The 16,388-nt window shown below is 45.4% G+C and overlaps 1 protein-coding gene across 1 annotated transcript; it reads left to right on the top strand.

Moving 5' to 3' along the window:
• The first annotated feature begins 35 nt into the window (after window positions 1-35).
• LOC122377434 (septin-2-like) lies at window positions 36-13,753 on the top strand. Its single transcript, XM_043357465.1, has 8 exons — window positions 36-246; window positions 7,554-7,751; window positions 8,190-8,289; window positions 8,654-8,874; window positions 9,460-9,618; window positions 11,677-11,743; window positions 12,263-12,369; window positions 12,814-13,753. The coding sequence occupies exons 2-8, from the start codon at window positions 7,557-7,559 to the stop codon at window positions 13,054-13,056; spliced, it is 1,092 nt and encodes a 363-aa protein (XP_043213400.1). The 5' UTR covers window positions 36-246; window positions 7,554-7,556; the 3' UTR covers window positions 13,057-13,753.
• Window positions 13,754-16,388: the final 2,635 nt, after the last annotated feature.

Raw genomic sequence — 16,388 nt, 5'->3', positions numbered from 1 at the left:
TCTTTTACCTCGTATACGTCATTTGCCGAGCTGCCCAATCACGTTGAAGCTTTTGGCATCACAGGCCACACCTCGGATGTCGCCGGAGTTGCAAATCTTTGTTTAAAAATTGGAAAGATTTCGAGTTGTCACTCGAAAGGTATTCATACTTTCAAGTTTTAACTTGCTGGATTGTTTGAACAAATCCCTCAGGCAGACACAAAAGGAGGGTTTTGGTGAATATCAATTACCTACCTACAGTAAGAGGTAAGCTGAATAGGTACCTATAAGTCAGTGACGGTGCTAATAATGCAATTTGGAATTTTGATTAAGTACCATATCCAGTGGACCAAGTTCTAACTGGAAATCTCATCCTGTTCCAAGTGACCAGACCAGGTGGGGACAAGGCCACGCAACTTGCCCAGGAATTGAACCCGAATTGGGTCTGGGATGGCTTGGACCCTCCCACCTTCAAAAAAGTTTATGAATTGGCATGAAAGTGATGTCGCTCGGTTCAGAAAGAGCGAAAACGAATATCTACCAAATTTCACCAAAAGATATTCACCGGTTTTCAAGATATTAGACTTTTACTTTTGTTTACTTTTTGGGATCTCATCTCCGCTGTTCCTAGCGACTTCATTTGGAAGCAATAGTTTGGCAGCTGAAAGTGCGGCACTTGTTGCACGCAAAGCAGCATATACCACCGCGTGCTACAAAACGTTTTAGTCAAACATTTAAAAATTGTTAGATATCTGCGCTGACGTCACACATTCAGAGGGGTATTCCTATGCATTAGCCCCTCTGAATCAAAATGCTGCAATTTTGAAATTCAATACCTATTTCCGATTTAAGGCATTTCACGATGTTGTGAGTGCCGAAACCGGTAATTGTGAGCCAGGGACCCCATTTTGGCTAGCTCAACTCAAATCTAATGTTAAGGTGGGAGGGTCCCTTTAATCCCAATCCAGAGGCAAGGATTAGAAACGGTATAATGTGGGGATGAATTTCAGGGTGTTTGTCAAGATAAGGTCTGATCTACAATTGTGGTGCTGACTGCTGTTGATACGAATATGAAACAGTGGAAATTTTAGGTTGTAGGTTATGTTGTAGGTTTGTAGGTTTGAGGTTGTAGGTTGGTAGGTTTGCAGGTTTTAGGTTGGTAGGTTGTAGTTGGTAAGTAGGTAAGGTTAAGTCAGTTTTGCTTATGTTATTTCCTTTTATTTGCGAGACATGTAAGTATCATTTTTGGATTTGGGATGTCAAATAATGTAAGATTATGAGAAAAAAATCCTTGAAATCTTCTCAGGACTTTATCTTGACATTTACCAATTTTTCTTGGTAAATTGGTATGCTGTAGGTTGGTAATGTCCATAAAGTTAGCGTCGTATTCGTATTCGGATTCAAATTCGAGTAATGATTTCGCTCAAAATTGGCATACAGATAGCCCATGGCACGCTGAGTTCGAAAATGGTGACCTTTTTTTCCTAGGTCAAACCGTTTGACCTTGAGAGGTCAAAATACTGCGTACCCTGTAGAATCTTTGTTTATGGTCCGATTTGAAAAATTCGACCACCAGTGTGTTCGTCTCATCGAGAAGCAGTAGCACATTCAAAAAAATCCGAGGTCAAGGTCATAGGTCAAGGTCAAGGTCACTTTAAAAATCGCCGTACCCTATAAAATCTTCATTTTTGGAGCTATCGGAAAAATTCGGCCACCACTGTGTTCGTCGCATCGAGAAGCAGTAGCACATTCGAAAAAATCCGAGGTGAAGGTCATAGGTCAAGGTCAAGGTCACTTTAAACGTTAATTTTAGTCCCCGTACCCTGTAGAATCTTTGTTTATCGTCCGATCTGAAAATTTCGGTCACCACTGTGTTCGTCTCATCGAGAAGCAGTAGCACATTCGAAAAAATCCGAGGTCAAGGTCATAGGTCAAGGTCAAGGTCACTTTAATCGTTAATTTTAGTCCGCGTACCCTGTAGAATCTTTGTTTATGGTCCGATTTGAAAATTTCGGCCACCACTGTGTTCGTCTCATCGAGAAGCAGTAGCAAATTTGAAAAATCCGAGGTCAAGGTCATAGGTCAAGGTCAAGGTCACATTAAACGTTAATTTTAATCCCCGTACCCTGTAGAATCTTTGTTTATAGTCCGATTTGAAAATTTCGGCCACCACTGTGTTCGTCTCATCGAGAAGCAGTAGCACATTTGAAAAAATCCGAGGTCAAGGTCATAGGTCAAGGTCAAGGTCACTTTAAACGTTAATTTTAGTCCCCGTACCCTGTAGAATCTTTGTTTATGGTCCGATTTAAAAATTTCGGTCACCACTGTGTTCGTCTCATCGAGAAGCAGTAGCACATTTGAAAAAATCCGAGGTCAAGGTCATAGGTCAAGGTCAAGGTCACTTTAAACGTTAATTTTAGTCCCCGTACCCTGTAGAATCTTTGTTTATCGTCCGATCTGAAAATTTCGGCCACCACTGTGTTCGTCTCATCGACAAGCAGTAGCACATTCGAAAAAAATCCGAGGTCAAGGTCATAGGTCAAGGTCAAGGTCACTTTAAACGTTAATTTTAGTCCCCGTACCCTGTAGAATCTTTGTTTATCGTCCGATTTGAAAATTTCGGCCACCACTGTGTTCGTCTCATCGAGAAGCAGTAGCACATTGGAAAAAATCCGAGGTCAAGGTCATAGGTCAAGGTCAAGGTCACTTTAAACGTTAATTGTAGTCCCCGTACCCTGTAGAATCTTTGTTTATGGTCCGATTTGAAAATTTCGGCCACCACTGTGTTCGTCTCATCGAGAAGCAGTAGCACATTTGAAAAAAAAAATCCGAGGTCAAGGTCATAGGTCAAGGTCAAGGTCACTTTAAACGTTAATTTTAGTCCCCGTACCCTGTAGAATCTTTGTTTATGGTCCGATTTAAAAATTTCGGCCACCACTGTGTTAGTCTCATCGAGAAGCAGTAGCACACTCGAAAAAAATCCGAGGTCAAGGTCATGAGTCAAGGTCAAGGTCACTTTAAACGTTAATTTTAGTCCCCGTACCCTGTAGAATCTTTGTTTATCGTCCGATTTGAAAATTTCGGCCACCACTGTGTTCGTCTCATCGGCAAGCAGTAGCACATTTGAAAAAATCCGAGGTCAAGGTCATAGGTCAAGGTCAAGGTCACTTTAAACGTTAATTTTAGTCCCCGTACCCTGTAGAATCTTTGTTTATGGTCCGATTTAAAAATTTCGGCCACCACTGTGTTCGTCTCATCGAGAAGCAGTAGCACATTCGAAATAATCCGAGGTCAAGGTCATAGGTCAAGGTCAAGGTCACTTTAAACGTTAATTTTAGTCCCCGTACCCTGTAGAATCTTTGTTTATCGTCCGATCTGAAAATTTCGGCCACCACTGTGTTCGTCTCATCGAGAAGCAGTAGCACATTCGAAAAAATCCGAGGTCAAGGTCATAGGTCAAGGTCAAGGTCACTTTAAACGTTAATTTTAGTCCCCGTACCCTGTAGAATCTTTGTTTATCGTCCGATTTGAAAATTTCGGCCACCACTGTGTTCGTCTCATTGAGAAACAGTAGCACATCTGAAAAAATCCGAGGTCAAGGTCATAGGTCAAGGTCAAGGTCACTTTAAACGTTAATTTTAGTCCCCGTACCCTGTAGAATCTTTGTTTATGGTCTGATTTAAAAATTTCGGCCACCACTGTGTTCGTCTCATCGAGAAGCAGTAGCATATTTGAAAAAATCCGAGGTCAACGTCATAGGTCAAGGTCAAGGTCACTTTAAACGTTAATTTTAGTCCCCGTACCCTGTAGAATCTTTGTTTATGGTCCGATTTGAAAATTTCGGCCACCACTGTGTTCGTCTCATCGAGAAGCAGTAGCACATTCGAAAAAATCCGAGGTCAAGGTCATAGGTCAAGGTCAAGGTCACTTTAAACGTTAATTTTAGTCCCCGTACCCTGTAGAATCTTTGTTTATGGTCCGATTTGAAAATTTCGGCCACCACTGTGTTCGTCTCATCGAGAAGCAGTAGCACATTTGAAAAAATCCGAGGTCAAGGTCATAGGTCAAGGTCAAGGTCACTTTAAACGTTAATTTTAGTCCCGGTACCCTGTAGAATCTTTGTTTATGGTTCGATTTAAAAATTTCGGCCATCACTGTGTTCGTCTCATCGAGAAGCAGTAGCACATTTGAAAAAATCCGAGGTCAAGGTCGTAGGTCAAGGTCAAGGTCACTTTAAACGTTAATTTTAGTCCCCGTACCCTGTAGAATCTTTGTTTATCGTCCGATCTAAAAATTTCTGCCACCACTGTGTTCGTCTCATCGACAAGCAGTAGCACATTGGAAAAAATCCGAGGTCAAGGTCATAGGTCAAGGTCAAGGTCACTTTAAACGTTAATTTTAGTCCCCGTACCCTGTAGAATCTTTGTTTATGGTCCGATTTGAAAATTTCGGCCACCACTGTGTTCGTCTCATCGAGAAGCAGTAGCACATTCGAAAAAATCCGAGGTCAAGGTCATAGGTCAAGGTCAAGGTCACTTTAAACGTTAAAATTCGGATTCAAATTCGAGTAATGATTTCGCTCAAAATTGGCATACGGATAGCCCATGGCACGCTGAGTTCGAAAATGGTGACCTTTTTTTCCTAGGTCAAACCGTTTGACCTTGAGAGGTCAAAATACTGCGTACCCTGTAGAATCTTTGTTTATGGTCCGATTTGAAAAATTCGACCACCAGTGTGTTCGTCTCATCGAAATTTGTAAATCGGACCATAAACAAAGATTCTACAGGGTACGGGGACTAAAATTAACGTTTAAAGTGACCTTAACCTTGACCTATGACCTTGACCTCGGATTTTTTCAAATGTGCTTCTGCTTCTCGATGAGACGAACACAGTGGTGGCCGAAATTTTCAAATCGGACGATAAACAAAGATTCTACAGGGTACGGGGAATAAAATTAACGTTTAAAGTGACCTTGACCTTGACCTATGACCTTGACCTCGGATTTTTTCAAATGTGCTACTGCTTCTCGATGAGACGAACACAGTGGTGGCCGAAATTTTCAAATCGGACCATAAACAAAGATTCTACAGGGTACGGGGACTAAAATTAACGTTTAAAGTGACCTTGACCTTGACCTATGACCTTGACCTCGGATTTTTTCAAATGTGCTACTGCTTCTCGATGAGACGAACACAGTGGTGGCCGAAATTTTCCAATCGGACCATAAACAAAGATTCTACAGGGTACGGGGACTAAAATTAACGTTTAAAGTGACCTTGACCTTGACTTATGACCTTGACCTCGGATTTTTTCGAATGTGCTACTGCTTCTCGATGAGACGAACACAGTGGTGGCCGAAATTTTCAGATCGGACCATAAACAAAGATTTTACAGGGTACGGGGACTAAAATTAACGTTTAATGTGACCTTGACCTTGACCTATGACCTTGACCTTGGATTTTTTGTAATGTGCTACTGCTTCTCGATGAGACGAACACAGTGGTGGCCGAAATTTTCAAATCGGACCATAAACAAAGATTCTAGAGGGTACGGGGACTAAAATTAACGTTTAAAGTGACCTTGACCTATGACCTTGACCTCGGATTTTTTCAAATGTGCTACTGCTTCTCGATGAGACGAACACAGTGGTGGCCGAAATTTTCAAATCGGACCATAAACAAAGATTCTACAGGGTACGGGGACTAAAATTAACGTTTAAAGTGACCTTGACCTTGACCTATGACCTTGACCTCGGATTTTTTCAAATGTGCTACTGCTTGTCGATGAGACGAACACAGTGGTGGCCGAAATTTTCAGATCGGACGATAAACAAAGATTCTACAGGGTACGGGGACTAAAATTAACGTTTAAAGTGACCTTGACCTTGACCTATGACCTTGACCTCGGATTTTTTCGAATGTGCTACTGCTTCTCGATGAGACGAACACAGTGGTGGCCGAAATTTTCAAATCGGACCAAAAACAAAGATTCTATAGGGTACGGGGACTAAATTTAACGTTTAAAGTGACCTTGACCCTGACCTATGACCTTGACCTCGGATTTTTTCGAATGTGCTACTGCTTCTCGATGAGACGAACACAGTGGTGGCCGAAATTTTTAAATCGGACCATAAACAAAGATTCTACAGGGTACGGGGACTAAAATTAACGTTTAAAGTGACCTTGACCTTGACCTATGACCTTGACCTCGGATTTTTTCAAATGTGCTACTGCTTCTCGATGAGACGAACACAGTGGTGGCCGAAATTTTCAAATCGGACCATAAACAAAGATTCTACAGGGTACGGGGACTAAAATTAACGTTTAAAGTGACCTTGACCATGACCTATGACCTTGACCTTCGATTTTTTCAAATGTGCTACTGCTTCTCGATGAGACAAACACAGTGGTGGCCGAAATTTTCAAATCGGACGATAAACAAAGATTCTACAGGGTACGGGGACTAAAATTAACGTTTAAAGTGACCTTGACCTTGACCTATGACCTTGACCTCGGATTTTTTCGAATGTGCTACTGCTTCTCGATGAGACGAACACAGTGGTGGCCGAAATTTTCAGATCGGACGATAAACAAAGATTCTACAGGGTACGGGGACTAAAATTAACGTTTAAAGTGACCTTGACCTTGACCTATGACCTTGACCTCGGATTTTTTTTCAAATGTGCTACTGCTTCTCGATGAGACAAACACAGTGGTGGCCGAAATTTTCCGATAGCTCCAAAAATGAAGATTTTATAGGGTACGGCGATTTTTAAAGTGACCTTGACCTTGACCTATGACCTTGACCTCGGATTTTTTTGAATGTGCTACTGCTTCTCGATGAGACGAACACACTGGTGGTCGACTTTTTCAAATCGGACCATAAACAAAGATTCTACAGGGTACGCAGTATTTTGACCTCTCAAGGTCAAACGGTTTGACCTAGGAAAAAAAGGTCACCATTTTCGAACTCAGCGTGCCATGGGCTATCTGTATGACAATTTTGAGCGAAATCATTACTCGAATTTGAATCCGAATACGAATACGACGCTAACTTTATGGACATAGGTTGGTAGGTTCAAGCTTTTAGGTCAGTAGGTAAGGCTAGGTCAGGTTAGATTATATTTTTTATCTTCACCATAGCGTATAGTCGACTACAGAATGATGTTCCACTCCTCAGAAGCTATCAGTTGACCGGAGCGCTAAGTTGTGCCATTTATCACGCAATTAAGAGTGTCAATTGTGAGCATTGGGACAAAGCTATAATTTGTGAACTCAGCCCGTGTCATGCGGCACAGCCCAACACTCCAGGCAAATAATTGCCTGTGAAAAGTGGAACATCATTCTGTAGTCGACTATACCTGCTTCATCTTCAGATTTACCCAGGGAACTTACCCCCAAATCAGAATGTTTCCTGAGTTGGTGATAAAGAGTACAGTGATGTTTTTGTACTCTTACGACTTACACAGAGCTTTTTATATGTTAGCCTTGTGAATTGCATCATGTCCTTTTGTCATGTCCATAGATCATGTCATATATGCAAATTTGATTCAATGCTCTTGTCTTCTGCTCCAGAAAATGAGCAGCCGCTCAGAATTTGGCAACCCAGAGGCACCCGGCTATGTTGGCTTTGCCAACCTGCCCAACCAGGTGCATCGCAAGTCAGTCAAGAAGGGATTTGGCTTCACTATGATGGTGGTTGGCGAGTCAGGGCTTGGGAAATCGACCCTTGTTAATAGTCTCTTTCTCACTGACTTGTACCCGGAACGACAGGTGAGTTAAAATAAGATTGATTGAGGTCAAGAAATCTGCCTGACCGATGCTTCTGTTCAAAGACAAAAATGATTAGGAACCCCAGGTCAGGATGTATCATGTCAGGCCAGATGTCACCCTAACGTACCTAATTGTTTTTCCCTCTGCATGTCAGAATGATGGCAAGGGATTTTCAAAATGTGCATTAATATACTACTGTCTCACCTCTTACTTAAGTGACGGAGAAAAACAATTGTGTCTCATTACCTATCGTATAAGCTAGGAGCTTGGAGCTGGAATATAAACCATTAACACAACTAGATTCAGCTTCCGTTGTTAGAGCTTAGACAGAGCTACCATTGGTGATATTTCAATAATCTAATTTAAACTTAACTTGATCAGATTCCACCAACTCTGAGCCAGTCTTGATGCTTGTAACCTAAGCTTTGTTGTGTCCAGGTGCCAGCCGCCTCCGACGTGATCAAGCGCACGGTTAAGATCGAGGCTTCCACGGTAGAAATCGAAGAGCGCGGTGTCAAGTTGCGGCTCACGGTTGTAGGTAAGGCTGTATTTACATGCAGTCTATGCTCAAAGCGAGGAGTCTCCCGTGTTTGGTCTGGTGTCTCATGTCTGGTACTCAAGTCAACGGCAAACCGTCCTTTATTGTCATGCTGATTGCCGAGGTGCTAACCAGTCTTCCATTTGTGTGACGTGGAATACTGCAGAAGTTTAAAGGTCAGGACCGAAATTCACACTTTGTCCTTGAATCCTGTAGATTTTGATATCAGGCATCACGCTAATCATGTGTTATAGTGTTTATCGGGATAAAGGTAACCCTAATGAATGCATCTGCTTCTGTTTATTAGCGAGTAGTGCGGTGCTGAGCCGGTCGGGAACCGATGCATGTTCGCCGTTTTCCGCAGACACTCCAGGGTTCGGTGACGCCATCGACAACACCAACTGCTTCGAGCCCATTGTCCAGTACATCGACGACCAGTTCGAGAAGTACTTCAAGGACGAGTCCGGGCTGAACCGACGGAACATCGTCGATAACCGGATACACTGCTGTTTCTACTTCATCAACCCGGCCGGGCACGGCCTGAAGCCGTTGGACGTTCAGTTCATGAAAATGCTGCACAACAAGGTACGTTCTGAACACTGGATGAGTCATAGTTTGAGGAATTACGATTAGTCCAGGTAGGTAGTTGTGTTAAGCTTTTTGGAAACTGGTGACAATTAGAGATGTCAATCGGATACCAACTTTTTGGTATACCGATGCCAAACCGATACCAGCTTGGTATTTGGTATTTCATGGCGAATGCATTTGGTATTTTGTTGGTATTATGAATCCTCACTAATGTAAAAGAGGCTGAGAGTTCGATAAAAAGTTGGTATTTCCCTCATATTCCCAAGTCGGTTCGGTTTCGGTATTTTCCCATTGGTATTGTTGGTATTTGGTTTGGAATCGGTTTCACGATATTCCGTAATTGACATCACTAGTGACAATGCTACTTAGCTGGACCTGATGTGCAATGCTGCCACGTACCGTTCTGTATTAAACATCCGGTCAAAATTGTTATTATCAAACTACATTTGATGGATGAGCTCGGCGCTTGCAAGTAGTTAAAATATTGATCACAATTCTGCGACATGGCATTCAGGCATGACAGACACCTACTAATTAAACATTTCGCTACATTTCTAAATGGAGTGTTTCCTGATTGGGCAGGTGAACTTGGTGCCGGTGGTGGCCAAGGCGGACACGCTGACCAAGGCCGAGATGGACCGGCTGAAGGCGCGGCTGCGCACAGAGATCGGCGAGCACGGCATCCGCGTGTACCAGCTGCCGGACTGCGACACGGACGAGGACGAGGAGTACAAGGAACAGGTGCTACCGCTCACCGGGGCGGGCCAACGGCTCACCGGGGCGGGCTAACGGCTGACCGGGGCGGGCCAACGGCTCACCGGGGCTGGCTAACGGCTGACCGGGGCGGGCCAACGGCTCACCGGGGCTGGCCAACGGCTCACCGGGACTGGCTAACGGCTCACCGGGACTGGCTAACGGCTCACCGGGACTGGCTAACGGCTCACCGGGACTGGCTAACGGCTCACCGGGGCTGGCTAACGGCTGACCGGGGCTGGCTAACGGCTCACCGGGACTGGCTAACGGCTGACCGGGGCTGGCTAACGGCTGACCGGGGCTGGCTAACGGCTCACCGGGGCTGGCTAACGGCTCACCGGGGCTGGCTAACGGATCACCGGGCTGGCTGTGTAGAGAGGGGGCTGGCTAACGGCTCACCGGGGCTGGCTAACGGCTCACTGGGCAGGGGCTGGCTAACGGCTCACCAGGGCTGGCCAACGGATCACCGGGACTGGCTAACGGCTCACCGGGACTGGCTAACGGCTCACCAGGGCTGGCCAACGGCTCACCGGGGCTGGCCAACGGCTCACCGGGGCTGGCCAACGGATCACCGGGGCTGGCTAACGGCTCACTGGGCAGGGGCTGGCTAACGGCTCACTGGGCAGGGGCTGGCTAACGGCTCACTGGGCAGGGGCTGGCTAACGGCTGACCGGGGCTGGCCAACCGGGCTCACCGGGGCTGGCTAACGGCTCACTGGGCAGTGGCTGGCTAACGGCTGACCGGGGCTGGCTAACGGCTCACCGGGGCTGGCTAACGGCTCACCGGGGCAGGGGCTGGCCAACCGGGCTCACTGAGGTTTGCTAACGGCTCACTGGGGCGGCTCTACATATAGGTAGAGGGTGGCTGGGAATTAATGCACGTCAAAAAAGGAATGGGGTTGTAATTAGGTGGCATTGTGACCATATTCACAGATAGGTTATAAAGTAGAAACAATGAAGGATTTGGTGGCTTGTGCAATGTCCGAATCAATTAGCAAACCGTTGTAGGATTTTTACCTACGGGTGTAAGTATATCGTGCTTGCATGTGTTTTTGTTCGCTTTCGTTTGATTTTTTCGTCTCAGTTAGCAAGCTATTTATAGGCTTCCGCTCATTAGTAATGTCGAATGGACTTATGTCCTAACGAAGGCGACAGAGCCCGATGCCCGATCAACTTTTTGTTATACTAGTGTGTCCACACCCCCTGTGAAGCATCTTCGAACCTAGGTTATTATTTGACCTCTCATATTTACTCTATAGAAGTATGCAAAGCGCATTATGACATCTAACCTTGCTGGAAGCAGGGTTGTGCTCGACTCAAAAAAATTTGCCGACTCGACTCATCATTCAACTTCAGTAAGCCCTGACTCAACTCTGACTCAAACAAGGAGCTTATTTTTGCCCTTGACTCGACTCGTGACTCAAGCGGCTCAATGAAAATATGAGTCGACTCAAACTTGACTCAAATTTTTTGTTGAGTCAAGTGAGTTGACTCAAAATTGACTCAGATAAAAAAGTTGTTGAGCGGGGGTGGGGGTGAAAAAATCCGGCAGCAGAGCCAGGGCGAAGTTGTTAAGCGGGGGGGGGGTGTGAAAAGCTTGTTTCTAGAAAGTTGAGTCAGCTGACTCATGTTCCTAAATGTTTGACTCAACTTAATGTCAAAAGTTATTTTACTGACTCAACTCTGACTCAACTCAACGCCTTAATATTTTTGTCCGACTCAACTCTGACTCAACTCAACAGCTCAACATTTTATCCGACTCGACTCAAATCTGACTCATTTGAGTCAGAGTTGAGTCAAATTTCTGACTCGACTCATGAGTCAAGCACAACCCTGGCTGGAAGTATAAATGGATAGCGTTTGATTTGATCGCAACATTTGACGTGTTACAAAATTGTTTTATTCGTTTCGTGATTTAGTCTCTATTCATTTCCGCCATACGGCAGTAGGAGTGTTCCCGATCTTGTCTAAGCTGCCTATTAGTATGTTCACTGTAACATGTTCGCTGCTCGCCTGATCTCACTCTCCCGGTGCGTCTCGGTGGCAGGTGAAGCAGCTGAAGGCGGCCATGCCGTTCGCGGTGTGCGGCAGCAGCCAGCAGATCGAGGTGGCAGGTACGCTTCACTTACATACTGCGGTTCTAACACAACACGCGTGGATGTCATAAAAGCGCTCGCATATCAGTTTATTCAGCCATCGATTCACTTTGGGAGCTTCAGCGCCCAGTACTCTCGTGTTGTGAGCTGCAGATGGCCGCTGAGATATAATAGTAGCGACCGTATCGTAATTCGTAAGTTCGCCGTGTCTTCGAAAACACCTGCAATAAGCAATAGTTGCAATGATAATAATGATAATAAAAATGACAATAAGCAAATAATTGCCTGCAGTAAGGAGAATTACGACCTTATAAGGCGATGATATGTATTGCCTGATGGGTGGGAGAGGCGCCTTGAGAAAACGGATTGAGCTAGGTGGTTTAAACTAGGTATGCCTTACACTTTTAAATGGCTGTTATAAATCACGGGGGACGGTACGTGACAAAAAACGTAGATGAAAAAACATACATACATATCAATTCATATTTTTTTTCGCGCTATATGCAACCCTGATATTTATTGAGTCAACTGTTTCAGGGAAGAAGATCCGCGGTCGCCAGTATCCGTGGGGCGTGATCGACGTCGAGAACCCGAACCACTGCGACTTCATCAAGCTGCGGACCATGCTCATGACACACATGCAGGTAGGCTATAAATGCCAGCGAATTGGCGGCTGAGGCCCTGGTGCAATGCTGAGTTCAAAAGTTTGATAAGCGTCCTTCAGAAATAGCGTTTGAAAAACTATGTGTGTGTGTTTGAAAGTAAACTGCTTGTTGGTGCAACACGGATCGAAGCTACTATGGCCCAAAATGCAATCGGATTCATTGGCGTTTGTTTGGTATCCTATAATAAAAGAAAATAATATGGAGACTGTAACTCAGCTTTCATGCTCACCCATCGTCACAAATTAAGCTCTTCTTTTGAGTCCTTCAATTGTATATGTCCGGGTCGTTTGCCTGGTGGATGTGGTGACTTTATCTGCCACCGATATTGTTAGTATTTTTTATTGATAATCCCGGGTAACTAAATAGTCATGGTGCGGACTGCGGATCGGCGGCATGCGTCTGACACGGGCTGCACCCCCACAGGACCTGGACGACATGACGCACGACAGCCACTACGAGAATTACCGCTCGGAGCGGCTGGCGCGCCAGGCGGCGCCCAAGGCGCGCGCCGGCTCCGTTACCGGCGCCGACGACGTCTCCGAGAAGGACCGCATGATCCAGGAGAAGGACGCCGAGCTGCGGCGCATGCAGGACATGCTGCAGCGGATGCAGGCGCAGATCGCTCAGAGCAGCTCCAGTTCCCTGCAGTCAGTTGGCAGTCAGTAGTGCGGCGCCGCCCGGCCACCGGTCGTCGGCCTGCACCCGGTCCGCACACCGCCCGGGCTGTGCTGCCCGCGTGCATAGGAGTGTGCGCAGCAAGGTGTCAGGGAAAAGAGCTCCAGACTGAGCGGGATTCGTATCCAACCCGAGGCGGACCAGTGATCGACGGCGATCGGTCCGTCCGCGACCAGAGGCTGAGTAGAACTCGTTCCGTTCGGCCGGCTCGAGCTCTCTGTATTCTTAGCGTTCGCCCCATTAATCGCTTCCCGCTGCCGTGCTCGCTAGTAATAACCGAGTGCGACCAGACGTGTTCAGTGCCACCCGCGATAACTTGCCGTAGACTTACGATGGCGCTGATTCTACCATTGTTTGTACGCTCGATTGGTCCGTCGGGGACAGGGCAGGCGGAAGGGATGCCGCCCTGCCAGCGCGCGGCAGGCAAAGGTACCCTCGGACAGTGTGTCTCGTCGAGTTGGGGCTGAGTGAGCTGAGTTATCTGCTGAGGGCTGAGTGAATTGAGTGATTGCCGAGGGCTAAGGTGCTACGCTGTCTTGGATACACCCCGTCCCGGCAGCTCCGAGATGCTTCCTCTTTCCAAACCAGCACGCTTCAGTGGGCTTTTACCACGTTATTTTGTACCCAAACGGCAGTGGCCTACCGGGATATGTATATGACATAAAAATACATTTTTTCACATATCAAATATGCGGAATCATGGTTCTCCAGCCTGCTTATGACTGGTGATGGTATGAGAATAATATGATTAAACCTTCAAGGCGGTGGGGGAGGGTCCCCCCCTAGCTTTTTTTCGATATATCTCAAGAGCCGTTGCGCCGATTGTCACCAAACTTTTAGTACCCTCCCGGGAATAGGTTTTACACATTGTGACCAAAAATTTTCCAAAGGCTATGATAGGTTGGCCTCTATTGACGTCGGAGTGACGTCATTTCTGCCATTTTCGACCCAAAAAAAGGTTTCGCGGGAAGAGTTGTCAGGCCTACAGCTTTAGACATACAGAAAAATGTTCTGCACATAAAAGGTGTAGAATGAACAGGGCTATAAAACTTATCTCGGCTTATTGAAATTTTGGATTTTAACCCCCAAGAGTAAAAAAAAAAACTTTTGAATAAAATAGCCAAAAATCCCAAAAGTTTTTTGAATAAAAAAACGGAATATATGTGATAGTCCCTACCACCTTCTATCCACATACCAAATTTGAGATCGATATCTCTTTTTTTTGGCCAAGTTATAGCGAAAATTTGATGTTCAAAATTGATGTCAAATTTTCATACTCAATTTCTAGCACTTCTAGAACACATAGCGAAAAAAGACCACCATTAGACTCACCGTGACGAACTGCAGCGAATCAATACCCATTTTATGCAAAACTATCAACTTTAAAATTTGACCTTTTTTGACCTGACATGGACCTGACCTCCACCAAAAAGTGACCTAAACCGTACCTCCTGATGGTCTTATACCTAACCAGCACCATTGAGCTGGAAATGAAGAAGTGGCCATAAAACATGCATCGCACAACCCTAGTAAAGTTGGGTTCATGTGCTGACCCTTGGTGACTTGACCTGTGACCTGACCTGTTATTATCAGTGACCTCCAACAGCAACATATGTACTAGGTAACTTACGTCCTATCGCTGATTTTCGACAAAATGCGTTTTAATCGGTGTTATAGCGCATTCCCTAGAAGACCCGTGACGAGAGGTGGCAAAAGATGAGAATTTTGGGAACCAGACTCGAACCAGACCCGGCTGGACATTTCTGGAACCAGTCGGACCCGGTCTTAGTTGGAATCGGAACCAGTTGGACCCGTTCCCCAAAAGTCAATTAATACAAACTACTTGTAGGTATCATTAGTTGCATCATGTAAAACAGCCTATTTCCCACTGGGAATACTCATGAGCTACTGTGTGCAAAGAAACATTCACTTCATTCACATCATATTTTGCAATAATGTGTAGAATGCAAGATGTATACTATAGTTCATGGTAGGACCCGGTTGGACCCGTCAGAAAATTTCCAGGAACCGGTCTGGACCCATAAGGGTCCAGACTGGTTCTTCGGACCGGGTCCTCACTCCTCGGGTCCACATTTTGCCACCTCTACCCGTGACCGGTGAAGCATTTTATCTTTGACCTGACCTGTGACCTCATCGGTGACTCCGAGGTCAATGAAATTTGGTTTCGCTGGACAAATTTGACAGGGCTATCGAACGCCGTTTTTAATTTTACGGATCCGTCCAGTAGTTTCGGTGATACGGGGGGGGGGGGCAAAAAAAATGCCCCCCCCCCCCACCGCCGGGTTAACACTACGACATAATGACCTCTAACTGACCTCAGGTCAGTGACATCGAAAAAACGAACTATATGTTATACAACTCGGTGAACTTAGCACACCCTGAAAGTTTGAAAGAAATCAATCCAAAACTGTGAGTTGGACAGGGGCATAAAGAAAATTGAAATTTGACCATGACCTTGTTCCGGTTTTTCTGGCCTGTTGAGTGTTGACCTGACCCAAGGTCACCCGGACCTGAAATTTTCAGATCATTTGTGAAAAGGTTGCCCCATGGGCTGTGCTAAATTTGGCCTTGCTGCGTGCCGCCGTCTTTACGCTAGCTTTGAAAACCCTGAGGGGATCGCATCGACCCCCCCCCCCTGCCAGGGCGAGGGATAAGGGCCTACATCAGCGGCTCTGAGAGTTCCCATATCGGCGCCTCTGAGGGACACGTACTAGTGACTCTGAGGGCCTCTTACCAGCCTCTGAGTGTCCTTGCCAGCCTAGAAGGGCCACTTTCCACTTTTAGGCCACTTTGCAGGGCTACAAAGTTGTTGTTCACAAAGTTTGTTCACAATTTAGGCTCTGACCACTGGCTGACAAGTCCGATCAGGCTCATTTTTGGTTTACGCTCTCCTCGATTTATGCCTTAGGTATTCTGAGGGTACCGAACTTTTACTTAGAATTTTTTTCAGGTCAAGGCCAGGTCAGCCTAGGTCACGAGAATTTTATATCATGTAGGTATCGGTCACGTGACGCATGTTTTATGGTCCATTTTCCTCGTAGATTTCGAAAACAATGTCGTCAGTGTCATTTGAGGTCATTTTCAGCTACGTTTACCGAAGGTCAGGTCACTTTCAGTTTCAGGCCAGAAAAGGTCAAATTTTGAAAATGAATTTTTTGAACAAAAAATGTGTCTATCAGATGCAGTTTGAGCTCAGGAACACGATGGGGCTATTTATATTGCTTTACGATGTCAAAAACGTACTGAAAAATTGTTTAAAAAAATATATAATTGTAAATTTTAACAATAATGCAAATAACTTG

This window comes from Amphibalanus amphitrite, unplaced genomic scaffold, assembly GCF_019059575.1.
Source record: "Amphibalanus amphitrite isolate SeventyFive unplaced genomic scaffold, NRLGWU_Aamphi_draft 000044F_arrow, whole genome shotgun sequence".
Classification (NCBI taxonomy): Eukaryota; Metazoa; Arthropoda; class Thecostraca; order Balanomorpha; family Balanidae; genus Amphibalanus; species Amphibalanus amphitrite.
This window is presented reverse-complemented; position numbering and strand designations above follow the sequence as displayed.

Bases quoted from the DNA above. Each gene is read 5' to 3' on its own strand.
- LOC122377434 (XM_043357465.1), top strand. From the start codon at position 7,557: ATGAGCAGCCGCTCAGAATTTGGCAACCCAGAGGCACCCGGCTATGTT. The intron at 8,875-9,459 runs GTACGTTCTGAA...CTGATTGGGCAG, and splicing joins TGAAAATGCTGCACAACAAG to GTGAACTTGGTGCCGGTGGT. The intron at 11,744-12,262 runs GTACGCTTCACT...CAACTGTTTCAG, and splicing joins CCAGCAGATCGAGGTGGCAG to GGAAGAAGATCCGCGGTCGC.